The sequence below is a fragment of the Pelodiscus sinensis genome, chromosome 2, assembly GCF_052426305.1.
Source record: "Pelodiscus sinensis isolate ZL-2025 chromosome 2, ASM5242630v1, whole genome shotgun sequence".
In the NCBI taxonomy this organism is placed as follows: Eukaryota; Metazoa; Chordata; order Testudines; family Trionychidae; genus Pelodiscus; species Pelodiscus sinensis.
In genome coordinates, this window is record NC_143053.1 from 54,737,468 (window position 1) to 54,765,466 (window position 27,999).

The 27,999-nt window shown below is 41.6% G+C and overlaps 1 protein-coding gene across 1 annotated transcript in view; it reads right to left on the reverse strand.

Annotated features, from left to right (window-relative positions):
- Positions 1-10,467: 10,467 nt before the first annotated feature.
- Positions 10,468-27,999, reverse strand: part of PI15 (peptidase inhibitor 15) — a 46,415-nt gene continuing 28,883 nt past the window's right edge. Inside the window, exons 3-6 of the mRNA XM_006131549.5 lie at positions 27,819-27,937; positions 27,332-27,464; positions 27,080-27,195; positions 10,468-16,618 (exon numbers count right to left, since the gene is read on the reverse strand). Of these exons, the coding sequence (XP_006131611.1) occupies positions 16,483-16,618; positions 27,080-27,195; positions 27,332-27,464; positions 27,819-27,937 (504 nt within the window). The 3' untranslated portion in view covers positions 10,468-16,482. The remainder of the gene's footprint in view (positions 16,619-27,079; positions 27,196-27,331; positions 27,465-27,818; positions 27,938-27,999) is intronic.

Below are 27,999 nucleotides of genomic sequence, written 5' to 3' on the forward strand. Positions count from 1 at the left end.
AAATCAGTAGATAGGTTTAAAACAAACAAAAGGAAATACTTCTCCACACAACACACAGCCCGCCCATGGAACTACTTGCCAGAGGATGTTGTGAAGTCAAAGACTATAACAGGGTTCAGAAAAGAGCTAGATAAATTCCTGGGGTATAGGTCCATCAATGGCTATTAGCCAAGATAGGCAGGATTGGTGTTCCTAGCTTCTATGTGTCAGGGCAAGGGGGGATGGATCATTTGATGATTACCTGGTCTGTTCATTCACTCTGGGCATCTGGCATTGACCACTGTCAGAAGACAGGATACTGGGCTAGATAGACCTTTGGTCTGACCCAGTATGGCCACTCTTATGTTCTTATATGTTCTTATGTACCAAGCACTCCAATGACCCATGCTCCCTCTTTTTCCTAGTTCATGTGTGTTCTAATAACTAACATCTACCATGAGGCCCACAAACACTAATTCAGATCAGTCAAGTGTTTTCTCTTCCCCAGAATTACACAAGATGAGAAGCACCGAGAGAAGGTGAAGGAAAAAAACCCACTAATATCCTCTATGAAATTGTTTTAGCAATTTGCTACGGGGTTGAACAATTCACTTGGCTTCTCTTCAGTCAGTACTCAAGTTATTTCAGTCATTCAAGCTAGGCTGACTGTGTGAGAGCTGTCGTTATAGAACACTCCAGCGGCAGCACGATTGCATCAGCAGATGATGAATTGTATCTTGAGCTGCTGCATCCTCACTGCGTTACTAGCTCAAGCATCAGTAGGCCTGGTGCTTCGGCCCATCCCGAGGCTACGTTTACACTGCAGCTTTAGAAGGTGAGATCTGCAGTGCAGGCCAACAGACTCCAGAAAGCTAAAAATAGCAGAGTGGATATTGTGACATGGTGGTGGCCCAGGCGAGTTACAGGAGTCCAAGCCCTCCCAATTCCCTTGGTCCAAGATAGGGTGGCTAAGCCAAGTTATTGTCCATTCTGCAATGCCCACACTATTTTCTGAGCAGAGCTTATGTTATCCTTTCCACTTGCACTGGGAATCACGCCTCTTTGCTGCAGTGTAGACACATGCCAATAGGCCAGCTAGCTTGCATGTAAAGCAACCTCTTAGCTCAAGGTACAGATTTTTGTGGGTATACTGCAGTCAAGACAGGGGCAAAAGTCAAGCTATATTTGAAGCTAATAATGAAGTGAAGACAATCCCTGTCAATTGAATTGTAGAACTCAATTCTATGGTATCGATGGGCTTTGCAATACAGTGTATATGACTGAAATGATAAAGAATAGCACCAACTGAGCACGTCAGTTTGTATTGGAATCTTGTGAAGGTGTTGAGTGATTTTTAAGAATCAAACATCAGATGCATTAATTCCTGTAGTACCCTGAGACCATCACCTTATCTGTGAAACTGAGGAGAGATCAGAGGCATCACCTTGGGCCCTATCCTACTTACGCTACAATCAATAAGAGCTTCTCCTTAAATTTCAAGGAGACAAGCTCATCATTCTCCTTGTGTATTTTTTATCATCATCATCACTAGTAAATCTTCTCATTGTTTCCTTGTTCTTGTAGATTATGGCCAAATATCTGATCTAAGATGTAAAATGGGGAGATAAGATTGTGAAACTACTGTTGATTATGCAAAAATTGTGTTTTACTGTTATCTTGTCCACAGACCCTTCCTTCCTTCCACCAGTTTAATTTACCTGTTCCAGCTTGTCATAACTCTAGATTATGAAGTCTCTCAGGGTACGTATACACAGCATGCTTATTTCAAAATAACTCCAGCACACACTTCCTATTTCGAAATAGCTATTTGGAAATGTGCGTTATTCCTCATGGAATGAGGTTTATAGATTTCAGACTAAGTTGTCTGTTATTTTGAAATTATTTTGAAATAACGGAATTGCTGTATAGATGCGCACATTTTTATTTCGAAATAATGGCCGTTATTTCAGAATAACTGTGCTGTGTAGATGCACCCTCAGAGCAGGAGTTTTTTTGCTATTTCACATGTGTGAACTCCCTATCACAGTGGCTACGTCTACACTGGCCCCTTTTCCGGAAGGGGCATGTAAATTTCAGCAGTCGTCGTAGGGAAATCCGCGGGGGATTTAAATATCCCCCGCGGCATTTAAATAAAAATTTCCGCCGCTTTTTTCCGGCGGAAAAGTAGGAATAAGAGCCTCCGGAAAAGGGCACTTTTTCTGGAGGATCGGGGCCAGTCTAGACGCTCTTTTCCGGCTTTTTTAAAAGCCAGAAAAAAGCGGCGGACATTTTTATTTAAATGCCGCGGGGGATATTTAAATCCCCCGCGGATTTCCCTACGACGACTCATGAAATTTACATGCCCCTTCCGGAAAAGGGGCCAGTGTAGACGTAGCCAGTGTGTTCTTGATCCTTGATAAATCCTCATGTAATACTACTGCTCTATAACTAAAGTGATAATTTCAGTTTTGTGTTCTAGTCCAATAATCCAGAGTGTATGATGCAAGTATTAAATAGCATTTAATAGGTGAATTTGTTTGTGCCTATCATTCAGGTAAAATTAGATGACTTAGTCCCTGAAGACAAAAATATAGCCTTAGGGGTATAACTACTTTGTAACAGTGTGAATTTTGCCTTAAACGTATTTGGCATGCAGGGTCTGTCTCTCCCTCAGGATATATAGATATAAAATAAACAAAATCTCTCTGCTAGTTTAAGTTAAAAGAATGCTAGGAAAAACACATTTAAAAGGGTATGTTTCAGATGATGTTTTGCACCTTTACAGCTGACATAGTCCACATAATGCAAGTTAATTAATTTTAGTTTGTTTTTTAATTAAAGCTCTTGTTTTATTGAAGCGGGAAAATCAGCTCTGCAAAACCCATAGTAATGTTTCATAGCATTTTGTATACATAATCTATATATGTGTGTTCATACTGTAACAAAAATTGATCTGAAAATATTGAGCAAATAGCAAAAAAAACCACCACTTTTTGTTGGAGGAACATAAATGTTTTAATAGCCAAGGTTTCTAGTAAAAAATTCTCTTCTGTGTCAGCATAGAAAATGTCAGCAACAACATGCTTTTGGGAATTTTGATATCTTAAAAGGCTCTAGCCTTTTTGCTATGTATATACATCTAAATAAACAGTATTTTATTCAGAAACTACAGTTTAAGCTAGGGACAAAAAAAGTGTCCATTACTAGCTACTGGTCACTGCTTGTATACATCAGCAGGCCATTGATTGGTGTTTTTCTACCTGATGAATACCCAATGTTCGTTATACACTTTGTCACTAAGGGTATGTCTACACTACAAAGTTAATTTGAACTAATGGACATTAGTTCGAATTAACTTTGATAGACGCTACACTAGCGCTCCGTTAGTTCGAACTTAATTCGAACTAACGGAGCGCTTAGTTTGAACTAGGTAAACCTCATTCCACGAGGACTAAGCCTAGTTTGAACTTACTAGTTCGAATTAAGGGCTGTGTAGACCCTTAATTCAAACTAGTGGGAGGCTAGCCCTTCCCAGGTTCCCCCTGGTGGCCTCTCTGGTCACAACCAGGAAAATTCCTCTCCTCTCCCTCAGCCCCGGGCCCTTAAAGGGGTAGACTCTGGCCAGACGGCACTTGAGACAGCCAGCCCTGCCAGCAGTCTCTGCCCCTGACCCAGTGGCCCCACCATGAGCCAGGCAGCCAGTGGCAGCGAGCCATCCCCTACCCAGTCCCCCAGCACCAGGGGCCAGCCAGGGGCCGTAGAGGGCACGCGGCCCCCTGGACTAGTGCGGAGGTCATGGACCTCATTGAGGTTTGGGGGCAGGCCCCCAACATCCATGATCTCCGAACTAGGAGGAGGAACACGGCCGTCTATGGCCGCATAGCGACTGCCATGGCCCGAAAGGGACACAGGCGCTCCCGGGAGCAGGTGCGCATTAAAGTGAAGCAGCTGCAGCAGGGGTATGCCAGGGCCACCAGGGGCGGCGCCGCTGCAGGGGCTGACACCTGCCCCTACTTCCCCGCCCTCGACAGACTCTTGGGGGGCGGGGCGGTCCGTGCCAGCCCGGGGGACAGCGAGCCGGGACCGGAGAACCCTGACCCGGGCACACCGGAGAGGCCACCGCAGGATGTCCCAGTGTCCAGGGAGACCGTACCGGGTAAGTAGTTCGAATTAAGTAGTTCGGGGGGGGAGGCGGGAGGGAGACCAGAGACCACGCGTGTGGACCATGCCTTCCACGGATCACGCAGACACCTGTGCACGTGCTCGCACGTGCCATGCCACCCTTGGGCAGGTGGCTCCAGCTGCGTGACACCCAGGGACCATGGCCCAATAGGCACATGCATGTGTGAAGAGACCTGACATGCTCCCAACCCCGGGGTGGGACCCAGCAGGATGCTTTCCCTTCACATGTCCCCTCTACACGGAGGCAGGGCACATCTCCCCCTCTCCCCCGCCGCCCTGGAAACACTATACATGGCACAGGGACATGGGTGTGGTCTTGGGGCAGCTCCTAGTCCCGGGGAGAGCCAGACATCCTGACCATGGCCTCTGTACAAGCACAGCGGCTCTGACAGTGCAGGACATGGTTACCCTCACATTGCGGGGTGGGGGAGGGGGCTGGGCATCATCCTCTGCGTCCCCAGGGAGAACTGACCACTTCTCTTCTTTCTCTGCAGCTGCACCAGCTACTTGTGCAGGGTGCACCACCCCGCCCGGGACATGCTCCCGCACCTGCGGCCTGCTCCGGACCGCCAGCACGGAGCAGGAGTATTGGAACCAGCACCTGGGGGCCCTGCAAGCCGTGCACCGCGCACTGGAGGCCTGGATACGGGCAGACCTCCAGCTCCACCAGGAGTAGCTGGCTGAGGTCCAAGGGCTGAGCACAAACCTTCAGGTCCTGCTGCAGAGCATATTGCCCTGTGCCGGTCCTGCGCCTGCTGCCCCCCCAACTGCTGTCCCTCCTCCCACTCCTGCCCCCCTCCCACCTCTTCCTCCTCAACCCCCACACCCTCTTCCTCACTGTCCACACCCCCCACCTCAACCTCCACACCCTCCACCCCATCCCCCCTGGGACACCGAGGCCCCCTCCCTCGTCGTGCTGGGAGGCGGTTGGCCCGGCGAGACCCCCACCCCGATCCTTGAGTTTCCCCACCCCCTCCTTTCCCTTGCTTCCCCCTTCCAGCTCCCTCCTCCCAGTTTTCCCCCTCCCCTCTCCCACCCTCTCTCTTCCCCCTCCCACCTCCTTTTCCCAGTTTCCCCCAGTTTTGTTAAATAAAGAGTTTCTATTTTTGAACACACGTGTCCTTTATTTTGTACATCAGGAAGGGGGGGCTAGGGAGGGGTAAGTGGAAGGAGGTGAGGGAGGAATGGGGTATGAGCCCCCGATGGGGAGGACTGGGCTGGCTCTGCAGGCTCCTCGGGGTGGAAGCTCTCCTGCAGCCCCCCAATTGCCTCCTCTCCCCGGATGGCAGCCTGCGGCAAGTGCAGCCGGTCTGATGGCCGAGTGCTGTGATGTGCCGAGTGTGGGTACTCCGGGCACTCCAAGCCAGGACTGTTTTGCAAGCGGGGCACCCCTGAGAACTGTCTGTCCGGGGTGGGGGTTGGGTCCCTTTAAGCACAGCCCTCGGCTAGCCTGAGACAGCATCTCCATGCTCTAAGTCCTCCTCTGATGCCCTGCTGGCACTGCTTCCGGCCGTCCTTAAACCCGGTTCAGGGTCCAGTTTTTTAGTCTGGATCCGTTAGTTCGAATTAACGTTGTAGTGTAGACATACCCTAAGAGTACGTCAAGACTGCAAGCTTCTTTTGAAAGAAGCTTTTTCGAAAGCACTTTTTCAAAAAAAAATTCTTTCAATCCAGACTGCATGGATTCTCTCTCGAAAGAAAACCCTGATTGCTGTTCACAGAATGGCTACCAGGGCACCTGTGCTTTTTTTCGATTGCCTCTTCTTTCAAAAACTGTCCCTGTTCTGCGTCCACACACACCTTTTTTTGAAAGAGCTCTTTTGAAAAGGCATTCTTCCTCATAATTTGAGGTTTACCAATGTCGAAAAAAACCCTGCGTTCTTTTGATTTAATATCAAAAGAACACGATTGCAGTGTGGACGCAGGTGAAGTTTTTTTAAAAAAAGGGCAGTTTTTTTAAAAAAAACAACATGTAGTCTAGACATACCCTAACATGTCTATAACAAATTGGTATCTCTCCAGGGTTCAAAAATAGTTCCTTCATCACGGGATGTCTGAATCCACTGGTGTCTTTCTAGCTTTATGGAAGGCATTGGAGTCCATGGCACTTCCTTTAGTTCTGAAGATAAGTTATGGGTCCCTCAAGTCCTTTTTCCAGACCTCTGGAGGGGCTATGGAGCAGCCAAAAGTCTAAGGCCTAATACCAAGTAGAAGCAATGGAGAATTAAGAAAAGTGGTTCTCCTCCCTCTCCTCCCCCATTCAACCCCATTCAACCCCAGAAAGATACTACCAAAGAGCTAATGAGCATGGAGATAAGTGAAAAAGTAGAGAATAAGGAAGTCTCTAATTAGTACCTACCTGTAGTTTGAATAAAAATGTTTGCATGTGGGTCTGTAGTTCAGTGTTAGTGGCATATGTTGTTTAATTAATATTCCTACGTATATATTTTGGCAAAAAAGGCTGAATCCTAGAATGTTTCATAATGACAGTGTTGCTGTTGTAAAAATATTGTCTGCTTGCATTCTTGGGATTTCATTCTACTCCAGTCTTTTTATTTTATTTTTGCTGCAAATGACTGTTTGAAATACAAGTTTATTTTAAACAGAATTTTAATTTTCATGTGAAAGAAATATCTCATTCCCTATCTCAGAAAAGCACTTACTGTGGGTTCTCTTGTGGTTATTAAAGCTATTGCCACAGTTCAGGTCTGATCTTGCATGACACTCAAAGCATGATTTTTCAAGGTATGTAGGCATCTAACTGAAATAATTGAGAGTTAGGTACCTATATACCTTGAAAATCTAGGCCTTAGTGCTTGGCTTGGTGGCTGTTAGGTATTCAGGACCTTTCAGGATTGGTCACACCATGCAAGGATGGGAGTAAAACTACACTAATGGCAGTTTGCATACATGCTCTGGGGGTGCACTGGGGATGAGCTTGGAAAAGAGGTGACTAAGGTGGCTATGATAGAGGTCACCCTCCTTCCAGTGTCAGTCCCCCTAATTGGGTGATGAATGGGGATGGGTTCACAGGGCCCAGCACACCCCTGTTTAGTTTGATCAGTGCCACTGGCTGTAGGATTTGGGGTCTCCATTTTTCAAGAGTATAAGAGAATGCGCTCGCTAGCCTACTTCTCCACTCCTTTTGCATACCTACTGCCCTTTTACACTAGGAAAAAGGTGAATTTTGGCATGTGTAAGCTAACATGGGCTACTAGATGTGCTAAAATCTTAGTGTAGAGAAAGCAAGTTTTAGTTTTAAGACACATTAATTGGTTGCAGCAAAACCCTTAATTCTGCCCCAGGATTTACACTTATAAGTTAACACATGTGAAGATATAGATTGCATTGTCCGCAAAAATATTTTCACATGTGCAAGCTTCAGGGGAGGAGGATAATAATTTTTGAGTGGGGACCACTCCAAGAGTTTGGTAAGTGGTCAAGGGCTGCACCATGATATTAATAGAGGAGGAGTGGGGTCTGGGATGGAGGCTGAGTGCAGATGGATTGGAGTGTGGGGGCGGGGGATCAGGATTTGCGAGGGGGTATGGGTGCAGGAAAGGATTCTGACTTGGAGGAGGGGTGCAGGTGGGAGTCCAAGGTCTGGGAGTGGGTTGCAACCTACAGCAGGAGTGCAAGAAGGGGTACAGGGATTTGGGTTGTGACTTGGGATAGGGGATTGGGGTGTAGAGTCTTGGAGGGAGTATAGATGCAGGGGGGTGCAGAAGATTTGGGTTACATGGGGTAGGAGTGTATGAGGGGGGCACAGAAGATTAGGGGAAGGAGGATCTGGGGTTCCAGATTTAGGTTCTGGCTGAGAGGTTCTTATCTGCAAGGCTTCTGGACAGCAGCCCAGCAAGTCCCTCAACCAGACTTCTTGCTTGCCCTGTCTCCACATACCATTCAGAGCAGCTGTCTGTGGGGCCATGTGCTTCTCTGAAGGGTGAGAGCCTGTCTTGCAAACAGACAGCTCCCATTGGCCAGAAACCAGCCAATGGGAGCTGAGAAATTGTTCTGGGAGTGGGAACACTCAGCGACACCTCTCTCCCTCTTCTCCTGGGTTTGCAGCCTTCAGAGAAGTACATGGCCCCCACAGCTGGCTGCTCTGACTTTCCCTTCTGAAGGAAGCTCCCACATTTTAAAATTTGGAATGGAAACGTTTCAAATATAAATTACTTTCAAGCAAATCAAAATATTTCAATAAAATGAAAATATTTCATTGTGGTTTTGATTTTTTCCAAATTATAATTTCTAATATTTCAACATCTCAGAATAAAAGTTGCTCTGAAACAAACAAACAAAAATAAGTGTTCCATTGTGAGGAGGTAAAAATGGACCACATCACAAGGTTTTGTTTCAAGATTTTTTTCTAAATGAAATGTAATTGAAATCAACATGATCCTGCAAGTTTCAAATTTGATGAATCGGCAGTTTCTGATGTAGCAATGACTGCTTTTGTTCTAAACATTCCCAAGTCTTTAATGTTTATTGTGCTTCATCCTGGCTTCTTAGATAGGATTATACAAATGATTGTTTTAAAGTTTTGGCAATTATAATTCAAGCTGGGTCTTCTGTAACTTTACTCCTCCATCATTATTTAACACCCGGGTTTTATTTTGTGGGAAACAACAGTTTATCCACAACAGAGTCAGCATTGGTTCAGCATGATCTGTTCTTCTATTATATTATAAAAATAATTGGAGAAAGCATACATTAGTGTAGTATTAAGATTGAACAACTAAAATGATATAACTTAAGCCATACAAGAACTAAGGTTCCAGCAGTAATATCCACTAAGCCACATTGTGCAATTTGTGCAATGGTATCTTTCCAACATAAATATCACACAATTAAGTAAGAAGGCAATAATAAATAATAAAATAAATATACAATATGTGCTGACTGGCTGAGTTAAAGTTGCTGTGGAAACCTTGAATCTTATATTATCTGACTTTCAGTTCTTATGACTTCATCAACAATAGTGCATGAACAGTGATGTCTGATCTTTTAAAATTAAAGAAAATGTGTGTGTGTGTGTGTGTGTGTACGCCTGGAGTAAACTGCTTGTGCTTAGTAATGTTTAAAATGTTTTCAGAAAATGAGATTTTCATACGCACATTTGATTAAAATGGATGGTGTACAAGAAGGATGATTATGTATAGAAAAAGTTATTTTAGGTAATTTTAGTTATAATTTTTTCCTATACTTCATCTGCAGTTAGCATTTATCAATCCCTGACTTCCCTATAGGTGCAACTTTTAAGATTAAATGTCCCCTTCTGCTCCACTCTAACCCATTCATGGCTTGTGTAGCAAGAACACTGCAGCCCAACTATTTTTCTGTTTCTTTACTTCCACACCATCTCTCTACGCCCCATGTCTCTTTGTGCTCCAGTGAGCCCGTGAGAGTTTTCCTTATTTTGACTCCAAGAATGTTCCTTCTTTCTGATTCTTACAGTGATCTCCGATCCTGGTTTTCCTCATCCCCAAACAGTTTCTGATGTGGCTGATGAGAGCACGTTAGTTAGATTAATCATAATGCTGAAGAATATGGGTTTTTATGCTATAATAATGAGGGTCATATAAGTCTCTATAGAGGCAAACAGTGGTGCTGCTGAGATGTGGCTTTTTCTGATTGGGTTTGGGTGGCTGCTGTTTAAATCTCATGAGAGTAGCTTGCCTGGTCAGAAGCCTACAGAATACGGCTCTTCACACATTAATTCAAGTTGAGGCTTCAGATTCCTGACATTTGAAGATGGCAGCCCAGCTAGCCGAGATTCACTGAGGGTAAGTCTACACTGCAAGCTTATTTTGGAAAAAACTATTCCAGAAGATATCTTAGAATGGCCCTGGTGAGGAGCTATTTCGACATAGCAGCAGTGGAGTATAACATACACTGTCTTCAAAAAGAGCTTTTTTGAAAGAGGTGTTATTCCTCGTGGAATGAGGTTTTCCAATGTCAGAAAAACCCCTCAGTTACTTTGATTTTCTTTCTAAATAACTCAGTTGCTGTGTGTGGACACTAGTATTCTTTTTCCAGAATAACAGCCGTTATTCTGGAATAACAGTGCAGTTAGACACATCCTGCGAATCAAAAAGAGATTTTAAAAATGCCTTCTAGGGCTCAGGAAGGAAGTGGAGGTATATATCTAAAACATTTTCAAACTAAATTACAGTTATTACCTGTAGGGCACTAAAAACCTGTTTTCCAATGGGATTTCTTTATCCAAATACTATGGAGAGTTTTCATTTGACAAATAAAACAAAACAGCAAGAGGCACAAACAAAAGTGCCTCAAAACATTAGGTGTAAATACAGATCATTTTAATTATTTTATTTAAATGCACAGACATTACACACTGGTTCAAAATAATCTATATTTCTTTATGTTTTCATAACATCAAGAATTGAAACAGGAATACTAATTTATATCTTAGTTATAACATATATATGCCACCATGAAATACAGAAAAATAAGTTCAATAATTCACTTCAATACCTGTGTCAAATGAACTATCTTTTCAGACAAACATTTTGAAGGAAGGAAGGAAGGAAGGAAGGAAGGAATGTCATTGTATAAACACTTAAAACATTTTTGGGTTGGTTTTAGATAGCAAGAGTCATATCTTATGTTGAATGTATGAATGCCAAAACCTTCTATTCTGGTATGGTATGATATGGAAGACAATGAAGAGAAAAGTACATACACAAGCATTTAGTAATTATAGTCTATGTGAAATCAGTTTACTTATTAAATGAATCCCAGGACTCAAGCACCTCTTCAATGAAATAATAAGGCCCTGCATGAAACAAAGAGATTTACTTCTTTAGAGAGATCCCATATTGCCACTAAGTCCCTTTGGGGAAGGTATTAACTTCAACTTTGTATCTAAATAGTTTCTGCCTTGTGTGATGACATACCTGAAACTCTAGTGAGTTCATAGGAAGAATTTTATCTGGGTGAATATGAACAGCATAGAGGAGTGCACTATATTGTTATGAGTGAAACATGGAGAAACCCGTTTTCCACCTTGATTTTCTCATTTTGCAGAAGACAAGAAAATAATTTTAAATTATTTTTTTTTTTATTCCTGTTATCTCTGTACTGCCTTCTCAAAGGAGAGCTCTGAAGTGGGTGGCTCCTAAACCAGAAGTTTAAACCTATTCCATTAATCTGTCTGAATCAAGAACTGCAATCCATAACAATATAACTAGGAAATATTTACTTTTTGCTAGCCAATAACCATATCTTGAGCCAAACTCCATAACTAAAGACTGAGCAGAAAGAAGCTTTGGAAGTTATGAGTCTAATTCTATTCTCAGTTACATCCATGCAACTCCACTGAAATCTACTTTTCTCCCTTACCTAAGTGCCTGATTCTGGAGCTATTGAAATCAGTTCCCATTGACTTCAATGAGGCCCAATCCGTTTCCCTTGGAATTCAGTGGGAATTGAACTGATTCCTAGGAAAGGGAATGTATGGCTTTACAGGGCCATTTAAGCTAAGTGAACCTTAGAGTTTTTGAAGTAGGTTATTCCCCTGGGAGAAGATTTAGGATCATTAAAATAAGTTCATAGTCAATTTGAAATCATTACTGATAGGGGCCTTATTCACTTCCCAGTCTTCACCTAGGACGCTTATTGTTAATAATGAGAAAGATCCTGAAGTGCTAAGTATAATGAGGATAAGGGTTGTTTAGAATAGTCTAATTTTTTCCTTTTTATGCATATAAGTCTCTTATTGAAATCAATGGGAGCCATGTGCATGCTTCTGAAAACAGAATTTGGCCCAATGACTCATTGGCCTACCCACAGATTCTCCATCTCCATCACAGATTCTCCACTGAAAATGGCTCACAAGCACTAGAGCATTTCTGATGGTACAACACATAAAACACATCTTCTGCAAAAATGTCTCCAGCACCTGAATATATAGTTTAGCACCAAAAAGGCAGCCTTTACTAGTAAAAAACAAATGAGTCCAAAATATTGCAGGTAGTTATTATAACAGGAAGGGCTGCACTGGGTTCTTAATGGCATTGACGTGTTGTTACTCCTATAACTCTCCTAAGTGACTCTTATTTTAAATCACTGTTATTCTTTATCCCTTTTATTCCTTGTACAATTTTGTGAATATCTGATTTATGCTTAAAGTAAAACAAAACAAGTCTGCATCCAAAGGAATTGTTTTCCAATCGCCAGTCTCCTGTTATAAAAGCACACTGCTATTCTGCTCTCTTGGAAAAAAGTGTGGAGCTGTAAACCTATAAAATGGGTGAAATATACCCATGGTATTTTCTTTTCTCAGCATAGCCATGTAATTGTGAGAACATGTTATATGACACCTTTGATCTTCAACACATTTCTGGTATTTTTATTCAAAGAACATTTTGTATCAGGCAATCAATGAAACGGCACTGACATGGGCCATCACAATGGACGTTTGATGTAATTGTCATTACCCAACCAAAGGGAAAGCTGATGAGAGAACTTATTGGGATTCAAATAGATGATGCAATTTGTAAAACAAAATTGAAGAATAAATTGCATTTGGTTAGTCAAATGTTCTGTTAGCTGTCCCCTTCACTGTTAAATGAAATATGGTAAACTAAATGCTTGCTGCTGGTTTTCTCAAAAGCTGCTCTTATGAAATAGCTTATCTCCAGATTATTTCCTGCTGCTGTAAACTACAGTGTGATTATGACAGATATAATTATCCGTAGCACCATTACTGTATGTTCTGAAAAAATCTGCAAACCTGTCTGATAGTAGTACAGATTCATATTATTTATATCTGCAGAAAACAAAATATTCCAAATGATTAACTTATTATTACCAAGTTAAAAAGTAGCATATACAATAATATATATACCCGTTATAATACTTTCAGTTGAATTACAGAATTATAAATTAATGTACAATTTCTAGTTCTGTTTGGAAAGTGTACCACACAACGCACAAGTTGCAAGTTACAAAGTGCATAGTTATTAAACATTAAACTCTAATCCTTAAACTTTGCAGATTAGAACTTTTGTTAACATAGTCTCTGCCTGTTATTTTTTACACATTTTTGCAATTACAAGGAAATGAAAACATGTAAAATGTTATCTGTTCCCTCATTTGTCATGTGGAACAAAAATGCATTTTGCCTCTGTAGTTCTTATTCAAAGCTCCAGCGGGGTTATCTAACATAGCCTATGTACCACTTAAACCTAAACCTTTCAAATAGGGCCTTGAGTGCAGCACAAAGCTTGTGTTTTCCCTCTGCAAAGAAGTGAAGCGAAGCTGGACTATTTGATTGAACGAGGACTGCAGAACCTCAACCCCATTGTAAGCAGAAAGGAAAATCTGTAACTTTTAAATTGTTACTGAAATAGAAGTGATAGAAACGTCATAGGTGGTTTTGTTTTTAAGTTCTGATGCCTTGTGGCATTATATACATCTTTAATTATTGTCTTATCAGACAAAGGAATGTCACCCACAGATATGCTTGAAGAGCTCAGTACAATAAATGACGTTCTCTGAATTACTGTCAAATCATGGATATCTGAATTGCAAAAATTCAATTTGCCACACACTACAGCTCTCATTTTATCCATATAATTGAGCCCTTTGGCAATGGGGGTGACAACACTGTAAATTATTTCCATATTTGTAATTTTAGCAAGGTTATCCTGTATACTGGTGGTAGACTTTCTTAATTAGCTTTGGCAAAATGACAGCTTCTCTTTAAAATAAAATGCATATTTTTTATTCTGGTGAAGCTATACTATACCACTCTAATTTTTCTACCGAATCTGGCTGTTCCAAATCTCATGAACTTCAAAACTCCCCGAATCATGGGCAGCAGGTTCATATAATTTTTGTTGGTGCTCAGAATGGGTCCATGTCCTGCCTGCCCCCACACTTCTCTTGTAAGCCAATACATATTTATAAAAAAAATGTAAAAATGTGAGGGTTCTGGGGTGGGGTTGGGCATGAGGGATTTGGAAGAGTTGGAGGTGCTCAGGCAAAGGAGTTAGGCTGTGGAAGTTATAGTTGTGGGGTGGGATCAGGGATGAGGACGTTGCGGTACAAGGGGAGGTTTGTGTCTTGGTATACGGTTTGGATGTGGGTAGGGACTTTGGGGTGGGGAGTGGCCAGGGATGAGGAGTTTGGGATGCAGCCAGGCTGCCCCAGGGCTGGGGCAAGAGAAGGAGTTGCTAATTTTCTCCACTGGATGGATCAGTTGCCATTTGTGACATTGGCATCTGCTCTGTCCAGTCAAGAAAGTTGGCAGCTCTAACCTTTTACCCCCTAGCAGCAACAAGCTTGCACCACTGTTACTGAACATATTCCTAGGGCCTCCCTTAGGTCTAGGAATCCCCTTGCCTCCCCTGTGGTGGGTGGCATGGGGGGACTACAATTACATGTGCCCCTCCTCTCCTGCTGTTACCTCTCACCAGAGCCTCACTGGGGATGGGGGGATGGGGCTGTCTCTTGCCCAGCATGGAGCAGGAACAGTGACTGCAGGATGAGAGGGATCAGGGTGTGATGACAGTCACCCAAGCGCCAAGCTGCTGCTTGAGTAGAGACAGCTGGCTGGCACTCACCTGTGCCAGGGACAACAGGGACTCCCTCTGTACTGGTGGAAGGTCCCATCTCTAAAAGGGAAGGGACCATCCATCTGAGGCAAAAGGGCAGGGGCAACCTGGGGCAGCCCCACCCTGATACTTGTGGTGGAGGGGGGGTGGGAGGGGAGTGGCTTCAGTGATAATTGATGCCAGGAGCCCAAATAGAGTAGAAGGGAACTGGCTGGGGCTGGATTGCCTGGAGAGAGAGCACAAGGGAACTGCAGGGGGCAGCCTTGCCACTCCTGCCCAACATATTTATGTCAATGAGGGTATGTCTACACAGCAGGGCTAAAGCCAAATATGCAACTTGAGCTATGTGAACTGCGTAGAGTAAGTAAAAATAGCTCATTGTGGCTTTTGGTGCAGTCTACAGAGCAGGAAGACCAAGAAAGAGCACTCTTCCTCCAACTTACTCCTCGTAAAATGAGAGTTACAGGAGTCGGAGTAAGAAATCCTCCAGCTCACCAATATTTTGACATTGTCGAAATAACTGCTTGTAGTGTATACACAGACGATGTTATTTCATGATAATGTCAGCTATTCCAAAATAACACTGCTGTGTAGACGTGCACTCAGAGTGGAAATGTGGGAGATCACTTGTATTCCCTGTCCAGCAACATGAAGGTACAACTCTTTAATGAATGTTGCTTTAATGCCACTTTAATTATTGTTGCTTACATGAATCTGAGGGCAAGAATTTGGACTCCTGTCTGTTATGCATACCATTAAGGACAAGCTATTATACATATAAACAGTGTTCTAGTTTGAGCTGTAGTCCCTTTATCCATAAATGTTCTACTTAGCTCCCACAATAAGTTTGCTATTTAGGAGGAGAATAAATATATTTTTCTTCACTGAGTTATTAAAACACTTTTCAGGAAATAGCCTGATCCTATTGTGCAGAGGATTAGCTATACCTGCATAAAGTGCCTTTATACTGGTATAATTGCATCAACACTAACAGGCTATGCAATGTTAACCATGCAGTATAGTTGAAGTGATACGACTTTCTAGTTTAGACAAAGTTTTAGTCAGAATGGTGGACACTTTCAGCTCCATCATATTTCTTAGTGGTACAAAGGCCAGCGTGGCTCCCTATTCTTTACTTGTGTTCCTCCACATAGGCATCATTGGTGATAGCATCATCTGTGTGTTGAACTCTTGAAATACCTTAAGTTAGTCACTGTTGTGCAGAGGGAAGCTAACATAATGCTGAATGCTGGAGTTCCTCCTACAAATGTGTTTACACTTGCTCAGAGAGTCCGATTAACCATGCAGGAGTAAGCATAAATGGAAATGGGAGTAATTGTTTGCAAGGTGAGGGCAATGTGGGGTATATAAGAAGAAGGCAATGTACCCAGTCTCAAAGGGAAAGATCACATTTTAGATGTAAGTTGACAGTGACCTTTTAAATTTGCTTTTAATAACAAATAGAACATATTCTTTGGGAAATTACACTTTCTTTAGATGATGTAAGATTATCCTTCTCTACATGATCATGGCCTGAAATAGAGAATTGTAGTTATACATTCCAAAGAGTTAAAAATGAACCTAGACTGTACTCTGACAGCTAATTGTTCAAAAGCATATACAAAGAAAACAAGGGTATTATTACTATATAAATATATATAAAATATGTGCAAAATTCAATATACAAGCTTTTGTTACTCAGACAAATTATTTAAAAATAATGTAAACTTATGTTAACTTATTTAAACCAATATAAGTAGTTTGATGTTATTCCTGGAAAACAAAGATTGTCAGTACAAGCTCCTCCATAACTAGGAGGGCAAGCAGAACATGGGACTCCTACTTTATATGGCGCTTCTCCAATCCAGTTGCCCCTGAAAATAGAAAATAACATATATTTGTAGTAACTTAAGAAAAAATATTCCTTAATCAGAACAAAGTAAGTTTGGATGATATATTGCACATCATGTATTTATTAAGTAATTTCATACAGCATTAGAGACACACACTACTTTAGAAATGTGATAGAAATGTAGCCGTGTTAGTCTGGGGTAGCTGAAGCAAAATGCAGGACAATGTAGCACTTTAAAGACTAACAAGATGGTTTATTACATGATGAGCTTTCGTGGGCCAGACCCACTTCCTCAGATCAAATAGTGGAAGAAAATAGTCACAACCATATATACAAAAGGATACAATTAAAAAAAATGAACACATATGAAAAGGACAAATCACATTTCAGAACAGGAGGGGGATGCGGGGGGGGGGAGGAAGGAAGGAAGGTAAGTGTCTGTGAATTGATGATATTAGAGGTGTGGAGAGTGGGATGTCTGTGAGCTAATGGTATTAGAGGTGATAATTGGGGAAGCTATTTTGGTAATGGGTAGACTCATAGACTCATAGACTTTAAGGTCAGAAGGGACCATTATGATCATCTAGTCTGACCCCCTGCACAGTGCAGGCCACAAAATCTCACCCACCCCTCCTAGAATAATCCTCTCATCTATATCTCAGTTATTGAAGCCTTCAAATACTTCGAAGACCCCAAGATGCAGAGAATCCTCTAGCTGTGATCTGTACCCCATGCTACAGAGGAAGGTGAAAAACCTCCAGGGCGTCTGCCAATCTACCCTGGAGGAAAATTCCTTCCCGACCCCAAATATGGTGATCAACTAAACCCTGAGCATGTGGGCAAGACTCATCAGCCAGACACTCAGAAAGTTCTCTATAGTAACTCCTATCATCCCTCCATTGACCTATTTCCCACTGATAATGAATGGTCAATTAGTTACCAAGATCCTGTTATCTCATCAAACCATCCCCTTCATAAACCCATCTAGTTTAATCTTGAAACCAGATAGATCTTTTGCCCCCACTACTTCCCTTGGAAGGCCGTTCCAGAACTTCACTCCTCTAATGGTTAGAAACCTTCGTCTAATCTCAAGTCTAAACTTCCTACTAGCCAGCTTATATCCATTTGTTCTTGTGTCCACATTGGTATTAAACTTAAATAATTCCTCTCCCTCCCTGGTATTTTTCCCTCTAATATATTTTAAAAGTGCAGTCATGTCCCCCCTCAGCCTTCTTTTGGTTAAAGTAAACAAGCCAAGCTCCTTGAGTCTCCTTTCATAAGACAGGTTTTCCATTCCTCGGATCATCCTAGTGGCCCTTCTTTGTACCTGTTCCAGTTTGAATTCATCCTTCTTAAACATGGGAGACCAGAACTGCACACAGTATTCCAAATGGGGTCTCACCAATGCCTTGTATAATGGCACTAACACCTCCTTATCCCTACTGGAAATACCTCGCCTAATACATCCCAAGATTGTATTAGCCTTTTTCACGGCCATGTCACAATGGCGGCTCATAGTCATTCTATAATCAACCAGGACTCCGAGGTCCTTCTCCTCCTCTGTTACTTCCAACTGATGTATCCCCAGCTTATAACTAAAATTCTTGTTATTAATCCCTAAATGCATAACCTTACACTTCTCACTATTAAATTTCATCCTATTGCTATCACTCCAATTTACAAGATCATCCAGATCTTCCTGTATGATATCCCGATCCTTTTCTGAATTGGCAATAGCTCCCAACTTTGTGTCATCTGCAAATTTTATTAGGACACTTCCACTTTTGGTGCCAAGATCAGCAATAAAAAGATTAAATAAAATTGGCCCCAAAACTGATCCCTGAGGAACTCCGCTAGTAACCTTCCTCCAACCTGACAGTTCACCTTTCAGTATGACCCGCTGTAGTCTCCCCTTTAACCAGTTGCTTATCCACCTCTCAACTTTCATATTAATCTCTATCTTTTCCAATTTAACCAATAATTCCCCATGTGGTACTGTATCAAATGCCTTATTAAAGTCGAGGTAGATTAGATCCACTGCATTTCCTTTATCTAAAAAATCTGTTACTTTCTCAAAAAAGGAGATCAGGTTGGTTTGGCATGATCTACCTTTTGTAAAACCATGTTGTAATTTGTCCCAATTGCCATTAGCCTCAATGTCTCTAACTACTTTCTCCTTCAACATTTTTTCCAGGATCTTACATACTACAGATGTCAAACTAACAGGCCTATAGTTACCCGGGTCGCTTTATTTCCCTTTCTTAAAAATCGGAACTATATTAGCAATTCTCCAGTCAAATGGTACAACCCTGAGTTTAGAGATTTATTAAAAATGTTTGCTAATGCACTTGCAAGTTCATGTGCCAGTTCCTTTAATATTCTTGGATGAAGACCATCTGGGCCCCCCGATTTACTCCCATTAAGCTGTTCAAGTTTGGCTTTCACCTCAGATATGGTAATATCTACCTCCTTATCCTCAGTCCCATTTGTTAACTTACCATTATCCCTAAGCTCTTCATTAGCCTCATTAAAGACTGAAGCAAAGTATTTGTTCAAATATTGGGCCATTCCTAGATTATCCTTAACCTCCACTCCATCCTTAGTAATTAGTGGTCCTACTTCTTTTTTTGTTTTTTTCCTATTTATATGGCTATAAAACCTTTTACTATTGGTTTTAATTCCCTTTGCAAGGTCCAACTCTACCTGACTTTTAGCCTTTCTCACTTTATCCCTACATGCTCTAACCTCAATAAGGTAGCTTTCTTTACTGATCCCTCCCATTTTCCACTCCTCATATGCTTTCTGATTTTTCTTAATCACCTCTCTGAGATGCTTGCTCATCCAGCTTGGTCTAACACACCTGCCTATACATTTTTTCCCTTTTCTAGGGATACAGATTTCTGACAGCTTCTGCAACTTTAACTTAAAATAATTCCAGGCCTCCTCCACTTTAAGATCCATAATTTCTTTAGTCCAATCAACTTCCCTAACGAATTTCCTTAATTTACTAAAGTTAGCCCTTTTGAAATCAAAAACCCTAGTCTCAGATTTATTTTTGTTTATCCTTCCATTTAATTTAAACTGAATTAGCTCATGATCACTCGAGCCAAGGTTGTCTCCTGCAACCATTTAATCTATGAGGTCTTCGCTATTCACCAAAACCAAATCTAAAATAGCATCCCCCTTGTTGGGTCAGCAACTACTTGATGAAGGAATTCATCAGCTATCACATCTAGGAAAATCTGAGCCCTTTTACTATTACTAGCACTTGTTCTCCAGTCTGTATCTGGAAAGTTGAAATCTCCCATGATTACACAGTTTCCATGAGTATTTACTTCATTAAAAACATTAAAGAGGTCTCTATCCATATTCAAATTGGATCCAGGTGGTCTATAACACACCCCAAGCACTATCCCAGGGTTGGATCTGATAGTTTTCTTCCCCAATGTGATTTTTGCCCAAACAGACTCTGTCTTCTCCATTCCATCACTTTTTATTTCTTTACAATCTACCTCATCTTTGATATACAATGCGACTCCACCACCTTTACCCTTATTTCTGTCTTTCCTAAACAGCACATACCCTTCAATACCTGTACTCCAGTCATGCCTAGTATTCCACCATGTTTCTGTTATTCCTATAATATCTGGTTTCACTTCCTGGACCAATAGCTCTAGTTCCTCCTTTTTGTTACCTAGGCTCCTCGCATTGGTGTACAAACATCTTAATTTTTGCTGTTTGGCCTCATTCACATTCTTTACCCAATTTGGCACAGACGTTATACCTCCAATATGACCTATTAGACTAGTATCCACCCCACCCTTCCTCATGTTCATTCTCCTACCCCCAGCTATATCCTTTCTTACTTCGTTTTCCTCCCTCTCAGGGTTAAAATCTGGCGTAGAGATTACCTTGGCATCTCCCAACCATCTCCTCCAAATTCCTAGTTTAAAGCTCTCTTAATAAGTTGAGCCAGCCTCCATCCTAGAAGTCTATTTCCCTCCCTACTTAGGTGAAGTCCATCTCTAGAGAACAGTCCTCTGTCCATAAATGCCTCCCAGTGACCATACATCCCAAAGCCCTCCTTATAGCACCACTGCCTAAGCCATCTATTGATCATCATAATCCTGTCATATCTTTGTTGCCCTTCTCTAGGAACAGGCAGAATTCCACTAAAGATCACCTGAGCCTCAATTTCCTTGAGCATCCTCCCCAGCCTAGCATAGTCTCCCTTAATTCGTTCCAGCGAGAATCTAGCCGTATCATTTGTTCCTACATGAAGGATGATCAATGGATTCCTTCCTGCTCCCTTAATAATTCTCTTCAACCTCAGTTCCACATCTCGTATCTTAGCACCTGGCAGACAGCACACCCTTCTATTCTCTGGATCAGCTCTGGTTACAGGCCTATCTATTCTTCTCAATAAGGAGTCCCCAATCACATAGACCTGCCTTTTACTAGTGACAGTGAAATTCTCTGGTCTATCTCTAGCTTCCTCTGGCTGCAAGTCCTTGCCATTCCTATTTTCCCTTGTAATCCTAATGTTCATTATTGGTGTTGTCTCCATTAAGTCTTCCCCTTTATCCATGGGACTATGGGTAAGATAGTTTGAGTGTTTGTTCATTCCTTCTTGGAGAGTGTTGAATTTTAACATGAATGACAGTTCAGAGGATTCCCTTTCAAGTGCAGATGTAAAAGGTCTTTGTAGCAGAATGCAGGTGGTTAAGTCATTGAGAGAGTGTCCTTTCTGGTTAAAATGGCAAGAAACTGTTTTTTCTTTGTGATTTACTTTAGAAATGACTTTTGTCATTTGTAACTTTGCAACCAGAGGCTCTTGTTCAAAAAACGGCATTGTTGTAAATTTTTCAAACCTTTCATTGATTGGTTATGTCATGTGCAATGTTCATTTTCAAGTTCTCTTGAGTCTCTTGTTACAGTGGTTTAGCTGATCTAAGATTCTTTTTGGTGGGTACTGAATGTGAATTCAGGATGGTTTGCTCAAAGGCACTGGGAAGATGAATGTCTAGTCACAATAGCATTATAGAAAAAGTGCAGGAACTGTGAGATGGTTGGAAAGTTTTACTGAAAGGTAATCAGGAATCTATTGGGATTTAGTAGGAAGAAGTGAGGAGGAAGGACTTGGGGTCTATTGGGATTTTATGAGGACCCAGGGATTTGGTTAGAGGTTATGGGTTGCAGTTTCTACAAAGCTCTAAACTTTTAGAGCCTGATCCATCACTCCAGGATTATAGGCTAGTCACTGGAGAAAGCTAAAATTAGTTTTCTTCTTAAATGTTACATTTCATTAAGAAAAGAACCTTCTAATTTATGTGTGGTGGGCTACAGCAGAGAGTAATGCAGTTATTTGTGAAGTATTTTCTCATTCTCCTTTCCCAGCCAAAAAAGCTGGATCAAAAAGCCTAATTTTGGGTTGTGTGTTGGAAGAAAGCAGGAGTCTCTCATATACTTTACTCATTCTTACTGCTGTTCCAAATGGGCACAGCAGACTTCACAAGGAGGGAAATATGTTGTCTTGATAGCAGACACTGTAGTCTAGAGGGAGTGCCACAAGTTGAATGTTGGCTTCATTCTCTGTACCAAGAATGAGTAATAGAGCTGTAAATTAAGTGTCTGTTAATTGAGTCTAAATCATACATACATTTTAAACAAAACTTGTTACACTGTTTCTGAAATCAGAATCTTAAATAGATGATGTGGGCTTCCTGGAATATTTTTTCAATCTGTTTAAAATGGGGTATATATCAGCTAACAGGAGGTAGGGCACTGATGTCCTGGGTAAATTCCTATTTAGATAATGTTATCTGGCACCTCTAAAACCCCTCTGGTTTAAAATGGTTACAATGTTTTTGTACTTCCTGCCCTCAACTGTTGAATAGTGTTGTGGTATGTTGTGCGAGAGGGGTGAAAGTCTTAAGTGATTAATGAAGTGACACCTGTATGTGGATACACAGGTACTGAACCTTGAAGTCCTTACTAATTTTCATTCATTTTTTCTAGGCAAATCGTCACTGACATCTAAACAGGGTCATATGAATTGTCATGCCAAACCAGAACTGCAGTCTCTGTAATACTGAATCTTTTATCTGGCAGGGCCAAATATTAGGGATGAAAATACTGGCTCCACTGACTTCACTGGAGCTAGATGTTCACCCAAAATATGTCAGAGGAAGATACAAAAAATCCTTTAAGTTATGGGATAACCTGCCCATAGGGGAAGTTTCTTCCTAGTTCTAGTCAGTGAGGGTGTTCTAGACTACATGGCTTCATCGATGGAGCCATGTAGAGTAGACAGATTGGCAAAGGGAAATGAAGCCGCGATTTAAATAATCGCGGCTTCATTTAAATTTACATGGCTACCGCGCTGAGCTGACAAACAGCTGATCAGCTGTTTGTCGGCTCAGCACACTAGTCTGGACACTCCGCGCAGACCTGAAAGCGTTTTATCTACATCCCCGTTATCCCCGTAGGATGAGGTTTACCGGGGATGTCGAAAAAAGGCTTTCATGTTGACAGGGGAGCATCCAGACTAGCACGCTAAGCTGACAAACAGCTGATCAGCTGTTTGTCGGCTCAGCGCGGCAGCCATGTAAATTTAAATGAAGCCGCGAATATTTAAATAGCGGCTTCATTTCCCTTTGCCAAACAAACAAATCTACGTGGGTCCGTCGATGGAGCCATGTAGTTTAGATGTACCCTGAGTGTCTGACTTATGCTCTAAAGAATGCTAGCTCATATCTCATTTAGTGTAACCATTGATGATCTCAGTCTCGGATATTCTCATTATCCATGCAAATGTCTGACCATTTTTATGAATCCTTCTAAGTTTTAACATCCATATTTAGTGGCAATGAGCTAATACTCTTGCTAGAATAAGGGCCTAGTGAAAATTGCATTGGCATTTTAGGATTCCATCTACAGATTGCAAAGTAAGTCATGATTTTCAGAACAGAAGAAACTAAATGTCACATATCATTATTACGGTGATAATACTGCATCAAATAATGAATCAAATTAATTAACAGTTCACAACAGTTCCTCTTCTGTGACATCTTTCATTTGCGAAAACTGAATGAATTGAAAGATGCACTCTCATGCTTTCATAATTACTTTGTTTTGTAATTTTTGCATACATGCATATGTTATAATGCATGGGTTGCTATAAAAGACAGGCTCAAGTTGTGATATTTGGAAGATGATGGGATTCCACTACAAATATCCCTGAAGTATGGAGGTAGCAGTCAGATCTGGTTTTACTGATCCCCCTTTAGTTCCTTTGCTGCTGCTTTCTTCATTAAATTAAATTGTTAATATAAAGGACCTGCCTTCTTAACTCCCAAAATAGAATGGGTTTCTTCTATGGAGCTTTCACCACCAAAACCTACATGTTTGGAGATTGCAAATCTTTAAAGAAACTGTTAAACATTTTCTTCTTGTGCATATGGCAGCAGGGACAATGAAACTATTCAAACTCATTCAGTGCCATATTCTTTGCTAGATGTGGATCCGTGCAAAATGTGGAAAATTTAAAGTTTTTCAAATTTGTACAATTCATTATTATTTGTATTTTTATACACCAGCATGGGCATGCAAAGCCCCTTACTGAAAAAAAAAAAAGACCTGAGGTATTGGAAAGAAAGGGGTTAAACACATGTTTGATGTATACGATTGCCATTTTGGTTGAATCTCCACCTTGAATTGTCAAAAGGACAACCATTTTGGTGCCCCTTCTTCTCCAGGCTTTTGGAGCCCTTTTTCCAGTTTGGTGCCAAAACAGAGGAAAAGGTAGGAACACGGAGTGCCATGTGACAGTAAATCTGCCCAGCAACGGGAAAGCATATAGAGGAGTGTCTGTCACTCTGACAGCGCTCTGTGTCTCTGGATGCTGTGCAAGCACATCATCCCAGTAGAGCACAGAGATCTCCCACAGTGAGCCAGCCTTGCTGAGAGCTAAAGCCACAAAAGATAACATCTAGAAGGGACCCTTTACCTTACACCTACGTGCAAAGCCAGATAGGGAGTGTCTGCATACCACACACAGGATGGTGTATCAAGAGCGGAAGAAGACAGAAGATCGAGGGAAGTCCACTTACCTGTTCCAGAGGTTCCTGGAATCCAGTTCCTGGCATTCTTGTGTCCCCTGTGTCATCCCAGTGTCTACAGGGCACGGTATAGTCCTTCCCTATTGTGCTATGAGCTCTGTGCTATGGCTACATCTGTACTAACATCAGAGCCTTTATTGTTACATTGCAGGGAGTCCTAGTTTGTTTATTTCTGATATCTATTATAGAGCTTGTTGTTTTATCTAACCTGCCTGTGTCTCAACCATACAAAGCACTGATGATAGATGCGAAGGGGGTAAGATACTGCAGACAGCCCATCATCTGATCAGTAAAATCACAGATCTAACTGTTTTGGGTTAACAGAGGTACTTACAGTTTAAGCCCCCAGGCTGCAGTTGGCCAATTAATGCAAGTAAGTGAAAATCAGCATAAGTATGGACTGCAGAACTGGGTCCTAAATTATATGTAACAGAACCAGGGAATGAGGAGAAAAAGGTGTGAGAAATAGAGTAATACAAAGGATGAGCATTACACTAATCATAGAATCATAGAATACTAAAACTGGAGAGATCATCAAGAGATCTCAAGAGATCATCAAGTCCAGCCCCCCTGCCCCCATGGCAGGACCAAGCACCATTTACATCATCCCTGATATATGTCGATCCAACCTGCTCATAAATATCTCCAGTGATGGAGATTCCAGAACCCCCGTAGGCAATTATTCCAGTACTTACCCACTCTGACAGTTGGAAAGTTTTTCCTAATGTCCAATCTAAATCTCCCTTGCTGCAACTTAAGCCAGATTCTTGTCCTGTCCTATCTACCAAGGAGAACAATTTTTCTCCCTCCTCCTTGTAACACCCTTTTGGTGTCCTCTCTCAGTCCTCTCCTTTCTAAACTAAACAAGCCCAAGTCTTTCAGTCTTCCTTCATAGGTCATGTTCTCTAGACCTTTCATCATTCTTGTTGCTCTTCTCTGCACCTTCTCCAGTTTCTTCACATCTTTCTCAAAATGTGATGCCCAGAACTGGACACAATACTCCAACTGAGGCCTAATCAGTGCGGAGTAGAGCAGAAGAATGACTTCTCGTGTCTTGCTCACAACACACCTGTTAATGCATCCCAGAATCATGTTTGCTTTTTTTGCAACAGTTTCACACTGCTGACTCATATTTAGCTTGTGGTCCACTATGACCACTGGATCCCTTTCTGTAGTACTCTTTCCTAGACCATCACTTTCCATTCTGTATGGCTGTGTCTACATTGGCGCCCTTTTCTGGAAAAGGGATGCTAATGAGATAAGTCAGAATTGCAAATGCCACGGGGGATTTAGATATCCCCCATGGCATTTGCATGAACATAGCTGCAGCTTTTTTCTGGCTCGGGGCTTTGCCGGAGAAAAGCGCCGGTCTAGATGGGATCTTTCAGAAAATAAAGCCTTTTCCAGAAGAACCCTTATTCCTGATTTTAAGAGGAATAAGGGATCTTCCGGAAAAGGCTTTATTTTCCAAAAGATCCCGTCTAGACTGGCGCTTTTCTCCGGCAAAGCCCCGAGCCGGAAAAAAGCGGCAGCAATGTTCATGCAAATGCTGCGGGGGATATTTAAATCCCCCACAGCATTTGTAATTCCGACTTGTCTCATTAGCATCCCTTTTCCGGAAAAGGGTGCCAATGTAGACACAGCCTATGTGTGAAACTGATTGTTCCTTCCTCGGTGGAGTACTTTACATTTAACCTTATTAAACTTCATCCTATTTACCTCAGACCATTTCTCTAGCTTTTTCCAGATCATTTTGAATTGTGACCTTGTCTTCCAAAGCAGTTGCAACCCCTCCCAGCTTGTTATCATCTGCAAACTTAATAAGCATATTCTCTATGCCATCATCTAAATCATTGATGAAGATATTGAACAGAACCAATTCCAAAACAGACCCCTGTAGAACCCTACTTGTTATGCCCTTCCAGCATGACTGTGAACCATTAATAACTACTTTCTGAGAATGGCTATCGAGCCAATTATGCACCCACCTTATAGTAGCCCATCTAGATTGTATTTCCCTAGTAATAAGAAGGTCATGCGAGACCATATCAAAAGTCTAGGTATACCATGTCCACCACTTCTCCCTTATCCACAAGACTTCTTATCCTATCAAGGAAAGCTACAAAAGATAATGAGATGTGCTTTTGTTAAATACACATCTTGTTATTCCTCTTTGGTTTGTTTTATATACAAAACTAGTACATTTTTATAATTCCAGTTATTATATTTGTTTGAGGAAGCAGGCCCAGCACTAAAGCATGACTGGAATGCTAGCTGGAAAAAAAGGGAGCAAACAGTCCTATCAAATAACCCATACAGGCATGAAGTAGAAAAGTAAACAGAATGAAAAGAAAGCGACTTACTTTGGGGCATAGTTGCATACCAAATAAACAGCTCGCCGCCAAACAGATCCCCAGACATTCATATTGTGGCATGTGTGGACTGCACAGCCTATCCGATTGGAAGTGGCCCAGACCATCTGAATAAATAATCATTATTCTTTTGGTGAAGTTGACATTTAAAAGAAATATTATTTATTTATACATACACACACATCACAGAAAAGTCCAATTTTGAACTATAGATTGGTGAAGGAAGATTGAATCTCATATAACCTGTGTATAATGTGTGCACATGGGTCCATAGCATCTGAGTGGGCATCTAGGGTTGCAGTCCTGAGGATATGGAAAAGCATAGTCTTTCACTTCATCATACCATGGCTTTACCAGCTGAAGAATGGATCGATACCTAGGTGAATTTAAAGAGAGAGGTTGGAGGGAAAAGTTCATTTTCAAAATTTGCTATGTTAGAACATTTGGCCTGGCATCCCTAGGATAGAGTACGTCTATTTGCAAACTGTTATTTTGTGGAGATCTGAAATCCGTGGTTACAGTCAGATTTTCTAATAATTAATTCTCAGATTCCTGACTGGAATGAAAATCTTTATAAGCTGTAGACAAATTTAGTTCTTTTTCCACCACACTAGCTAAAAGGTTCAGATTGGCCTACCTTCATGGCAGTTGACATCAGCTAAGGGACACTCAATTTCTTTTTTTTCTTTTTTTTTTTAAATAAAGGTTTTGCAAAACAACAGTTACCTACCTTCCAGTTCTTACAGAGAGGTTTTGGCCCAAGAATCTTAGTAAGTAGGAAGGTCCATGGTCCCAAATGCATGTTGCAGCCCAAGCCTCTGCAGACTTCGCAAGAGTTTCATCCCAAACCTGATAAAGTGAAAAGTCCTTAGCAATGGTACTAAAAATGTGGACAAGTGCAAGAGGCAGGT